Source organism: Trichechus manatus, unplaced genomic scaffold (genome assembly GCF_000243295.1).
Source record: "Trichechus manatus latirostris isolate Lorelei unplaced genomic scaffold, TriManLat1.0 scaffold00200, whole genome shotgun sequence".
Taxonomy (NCBI): domain Eukaryota; kingdom Metazoa; phylum Chordata; class Mammalia; order Sirenia; family Trichechidae; genus Trichechus; species Trichechus manatus.
The window spans coordinates 2233701-2239700 of NW_004444136.1; the positions used below are offsets into that span (position 1 = coordinate 2233701).

The following is a 6000-nucleotide window of genomic DNA, read 5'->3' on the forward strand; positions in this document are numbered from 1 at the left end:
AACCTCAATGAAGAAAACTCCATGATTTTCTTTCCTGGTCTTTCTCCTTTCCCTCCTGCCTTCCTCTCTCCCTCCGTCCATGTGTTTTAAGCTGTGTAACAACAGACTTGTAAGAAGGGATAGAGTGCATCCCCTTGTGGGATACGAGATGGGGATGAGACAGGGTGGGGGGAGACAATTCTCAGGGCAGGGAGGGTGAGAGTCAGACCAAACGTGGAGCAGGCTTCAGGCATGTCTGTTTGCAGGTCGTGGGTTATCTCACGAGCAGAGTTTCCACCTGAACACACAGGCAAGGCTACTGCATCCAGCACCCGCGTTATGTTCCCTTTCTACCTGGCTGGAATTCCGTTTTCAAAGTCTCGTCCATTAAGGCTCATTAAGTGCCCCAAGCCCAGGAAAGATATTTGTAATGATATTGCAAAACCCCTCCCCTCTGTGGGTGAACATAGAGATTTTTACACCTAGAAACACAAAGTGCACAACAGAGGGTGCACGTGGACTCCGCAGGGGGCGTGGCTCAGCCTGGAAAAGCTGAGTGCCCAGCCTCGGTCCTTCTCCAGGGAGAAGCCAGCCTGTGCAGGCGGCCTTGCTCACAGAGCCCCTCCCTGTCCTGCCCCACTCATGAACGCACAACCTTCCGTTTCTGCCCTCCACCACTGTCAGGCTAAGTAACCCTCTGGAAACAATCACCGTTTACCTAAGAAAAAGAAACTGACTCACTGACAGCTATTTGGTGCTATATATAACCTGGAAGGTGGACATATAATCATAAAAAATAATTTGGGGGCACTTACTTTTGTTAAAAGCTTGGCTGCTAACCAAAAGATCAGCAGTTCGAATCCCTCAGCTGCTCCTTGGAAACCCCATGGGGCAGCTCTAGTCTGTCCAACAGGGTCGCTATGAGTTGGAATTGACTTGATGGCAATGGGTTTGGTTTTGGTTTGGTACTATATGCCCCAAAATGCGCTAAGTACTATATACAGGAGTGGAAAAGAAGAGTCGTGGTCTGCTGTTTACTGACGGGGAAGTTGAAGCTGGAGGGGGCTCAAGCGTGCCAAGTGGCAGAGCCCTGCTTGCGCCCACGAGGTCAGCCTCCTAACCACTGCCAGAACCCAGGGCGGGAGCCTTCCACTGTTTGTCTCTGTTACCCTGTCCTTGCACAGAAGCCCCTAGGGTCAGGACCAGGGAGAATCAGCCACTTCCTGGACTAAAGCAGGGAGCAGGGAGGGAGAGGGCACATCAGATGCCCAGATAGCAGAGTGCCTGCTGAGCCACTGTCTACAAGGCAGCGGATCCCTCCTGAACCAGCTCTGAAAGGCCTCTCTGAGCTTGTTTCAGAGAATAATAACAATGCCTCCTGCATGAGGATCCCTTGATGAATGAATGTGCTAGGGCCCAGGAAGGGAATTTACAGTGAACGACTTGTGAGAGCAGAGAGCCTGCAGAGAGGGCCCACCCGTGCTCCTCCCTGCCCAGATGAAGGATGGAGACACAGCCTTGCTTCTGCCTACATGGACTGATGAAGAAAGATTAAGGCAAGACATGTCCTAAGAAGTGACCAGGGGCTTGGAGAACAGTGAGACAGTGGGGAGAAGGGCAGGTGGGCAGAGGAAGGGCACCCAGCATCACAGGGTCAGAGCAGAGCTGGGCGGCCAGGTGGGCTGGGAATTTTCAGACCAGGACAAGCTGGGACTCAGATTTCAGTTACCAGCTTCATGGTGCAGGGCAGTCTGCAGGGCGGCTCTGTGGTGCCTCAGGGGAAAACAGGGCAAAGAGGCTGGACCCTAAGGACACAGTAAGAGAGGCCCAGCAGCCCAAGGACGGGCTGGAGAGGGAGTGCAGCCACAGTCATCAGAGCTCTGGGCCAGGGAACTCAGGAGTCAGGAGAGGTGCTGGGCTGTGCATGGGGGTGGGCCCCTCATTAGCGAGACTCAGCAGCACAGGGATAACGTGTCCTGTGAACAAGCTGGCCCTCCCCCTGCCCCAGAAGGCATACCTGCAGAAGGAAGTGTGTCTGGCGGATCTCCCTGATGTCCGTGTACCTGTGGCGCTGGCATGCATAATGGTCACAGGACCTGTCTTTGCTGCACATGTTGAAAATGAACGGATCGCTGATGCTGGAAAGGAACAAGACATGGGGTGTGGGCATCCAGACATCCACATAAGAGGACAACTGATGGGCCTCTTCCCTGTGGCCCTGCGGCCCTGCGGCACCTTGCCCTCTGGTCACTGCCAACAAGGGTTCCAACCACCCCGCTCTCAGAGAACTCGTCTCTCAGTGCCTGCCGATGTCAGCTCTGGCACTGGGTGCAACAGACACAGAGACAACCACCCTGCCCTCAAGGAGTAGGGGGGGACGCTGTCTTAGTCATCTAGCGCTGCTACAATAGAAATACCACAAGTGGATGGCTCTAACAAAGAGAAATTTATTTCTTCACAGTTAAGTAGGATAAAAGTCCAAATTCAGGGCATCAGCTCCAGGGAAAGGCTTTCTGTCTCTGTTGGCCTTCTCATCAATGTTCCCCCGGACTATGAGCTTCTCCGCGCAGGGACCCCAGGTCCAAAGGACGCGCTCTGCTCCCGGCACTGCTTTCTTGGTAGTATGAGGTCCCCCTGTCTCTCTGCTCACTTCTCTCTTTTATATCTCAAGATATTGCCTCAGGGCACAATCCAATCTTGTAGACTGAGTCCTGCCTCACTAACACAACTGCTGCCCATCCTCCCTCATGAACATCATAGAGGCAGGATTTACAACACATGGGAAAATCACACAATACCGGGAATCATGGCCAAGCCAAACTGATACACACATTCTTCTGGCGGACACAATTCAATCCATGATAGATGTCAAGCCTCTCTGGGAGAGGAGACAACAGGTGACAGCACAGATTCCATGACAGTGGTGAATGAGAGAAGGCTTTCTGGATGGTTCCAATGGTGGGGGTAGTCAGGGAAGACTTCCCGGAGGAGGTGGCAATTTGACCACATGATCATAAACCATGATGAGAGAACCTGGAAGGAGTGCAATCTCTCCTTCCTGAGAGTAGGGCAACTAAGGCCTGGTTCCTGAGTGGCCTGCCCCAGGCCAGCAGTGGGCAGTCTGAGCCCCAGTATGTCTGCCCCACCCACATAACTTAGTCCCTCTGTCAGGTGGTCTTGTTTATAGTCAAAGACTTCACTCCCCTGGCCAGGACCAAGAGGACAGACAAGGTAACCTGAGTCAGGTGTGGCCTGAGACCATGACAAGGACTGCACAAATCAGACCTTTCCTCCTGGCACTGGCATGTACAGAATGTAGGGCAGTAGTGGAGGTGTGAAGCAAGAGGTTCTGATTAACGGGAGAAGCTGAGATGGCCACAAAGATCAAGTGCGAGCCAACGTAGGAAGGACCTGAAAGCGTAAGTGAGGAAAAAGGAGGGGAGCAGACAAAAGCAGAGAGACCACCAGAGAGGCTGTAGGCCCAGGGAGAGGGACCTTACCTGCCCATCCCAGGCCCAGCCCACGGGAACATCTGTGACATGGCCCCTCTTCTAGAGTGAGTATGGCTCATGTCCCAGGTGTTCTAAGGTGACGTCGTGGTATTAAACCATCTGGCTCTTCTGCATCCTGGACCCATTTCCTCCAAATTTTCGGCAGCCCTGAGAGCTTTCTAGATGGACTGGGTATACCCAGCCTTGGTCCAAGAAGTCCACTGCATTCTAGATAGATGTCTTCATTACACAGCAGAAACAATGGTCTGAAAGCTAGAGCTCATGTTATTTGCAAGTTCAAGGCTTGAGTAAGAGAAGGGGTGGGGTGTGGTCTCAACATTCTAAAATGCATGCATTGAATAGCAAGAAGCAAGCGTGGAGCATTGGCCACAGCCCGCATGAAAAGTCAAAGAGTAGAGCACAGTGTGTGACCCCTGAGGCCACCGTCTTTCCCCAGGAGTGTAGGGCTGCCCGTAGGAGGCAGAGGGAAAGACCACGCTCCTAGCTTCTGATGGTGTTTGAGGGGCTCTCCCTGCACCTTTCCTCCTCCAAGGGTTAAAAGTGAAAGAGAAACCCCACTTACGTTTGAAGAAAGTTCAGAGGTGGGGACAAGATGGTGGAGTAGTCAGATGCTTCTGGTGGACCCTCTTACAACAAAGACCCGAAAAAACAAGTGAATCGATTATATATGACAATCTAGGAGCGCTGAACATCAAAGGCAAAGTTGAGGAACTGGACTGAGTGGCAAGGGGAGGGAGAGACGGTTTGGAAGCAGCAAGGAGGTACCAGACCTGACCCGGTGAGAGCCTGAGCGCTTCAGGTCTGATCAGCTCATGGGTGAGTGGTGAGGCTGGCAAGCAGTAGTGCTCGGGAGGCGTCTTCTGCACCGGGAGAGACCCAGTGGCAGAGAGTCTACTCGGCCACCCAGAACCAGTGACAAAGAGCCCTCGATCAGTGAAAGGTAAGTACTTGTGTCCGGCCTACTGCGCAGATTGAAAATACTCCCCTCAGGGAAAAACCTCTCTCCCATTTACCTCCCTGCTCCTTCCCACTCCCATTTACCAGACCAGCTTCAGAAATTAACAAGTCCCCTGGGCTGGAAGTAGGATCCGTCACATGCCCTGAGCCATTCTCCCGGTCTTGGAGAGTGAACAAATTAACAAACAGGAAAAAATAAATTGCCGGCTCCCCTAAGCCAGGAACTCAGGGTAGGCACAGCTCTTTTGTCTAGGCACAGGCAAAGATCCATGGACTCTGAGTGCCTTTCCCCCTGAATAGACCAGTGTGGGCCCATTTCAACAGCATAGGCCCTCATTATCACTGTACAACAGGGTATATACCTGAAGTCTACAATCAACTGTTTCAGCTGTGAAGTGGCAGGTTCATGACATTTGACACTGCTCTGCTCATTAAGTAGGGTCTTCACCTACCCACATCAGGGGACTGAAGACTGATGGCTCCAACTATGCCACCTAGCCACCTGTGATAGGGGCCCAAGAATAAGAGGTGCCACCCAGTCCTTACAGCCAACAGCACTGAGTGCTCATAATCTGGATGCAAAACCCACCCACCTACGTGCTCCAGGGAATAGGGACACGCCTTCCTCCTGGACACTCCGGGGCAACCATCAGCCCACTTTCTTGCTCACAGTGTGTCCTTCTCCTGTAGCCAGATGCCTGTGCCTATACCAATCACCCATACCTGTCTGGGACTGTAGGTGACAGCCTGCACCACACACTTGGTGGCTGTCTACCTGGGCACTTGAGCTGAATACAAACAGAAGAGGGCGGATTCCTGAGCTCACATACCTACTAACAGATCTAACCACCCGAGGGCAGGACATTAGAGCTGCTGAGGTGCCAGTGATCAAACTAGCTCATATGAGTAGCCTATTTGGGCATATCAAAACAAAAAAAAGAAGCTAGGACACAATAAGCAAACATAAATAAATATAATAACTTATTGATGGCTCAGAGACAACAGTCAATATCAAATCACATAAACGGGCAATCAATGATGGCCTCAGCAAGCTCCCAAAATAAAGAATCTAGAAATTTTCCAGAGGAGGAAAATTTCTTGGAATTACCGGAGGCAGAATATAAAAGATTAATACACAAAACTCTTCAAGAGATTAGAAAGGAAATTAATCAAAACGCAGAACATGAAATGGGAGGAAATTAAAAAGATTAGAGACGAGCATAATGATAAATTTAACAGGCTGCAAGAATCCATAGAGAGATAGCAATAAGAAATCCAGAACATTAACAATACAATTTCAGAATTAGACAACTCAATAGAAAGTCATAGGAGCAGAATTGAGGCAATGGAAGTCAGAATTAGTGAGATTGAAGATAACACCAACTTATTTGAGGAAAAATCAGATAAAAGGATTAAAAAAAAAAAAAAAAAGAAACCCTAAAAATTATGCGGGACTCTATCAAGAGGAATAACCTACGAGTGATTGGAGTACCAGAATGAGGGGATAACAGAAAATACAGAGAGAATTGTTGAAGATTTGTTGGCAGAAAAC

General features: G+C 50.5%; 1 protein-coding gene across 2 annotated transcripts in view; it reads right to left on the reverse strand.

The window, feature by feature from the left end:
* The window catches only part of WDFY4 (WDFY family member 4), a 403681-nt gene that overhangs the window by 88511 nt on the left and 309170 nt on the right, over window positions 1-6000 (reverse strand). For both annotated transcript variants that reach the window (XM_023742107.1, XM_023742108.1), the window contains exon 45: window positions 1997-2117. In XM_023742107.1, coding sequence (XP_023597875.1) covers window positions 1997-2117 — 121 coding nt within the window. The remainder of the gene's footprint in view (window positions 1-1996; window positions 2118-6000) is intronic.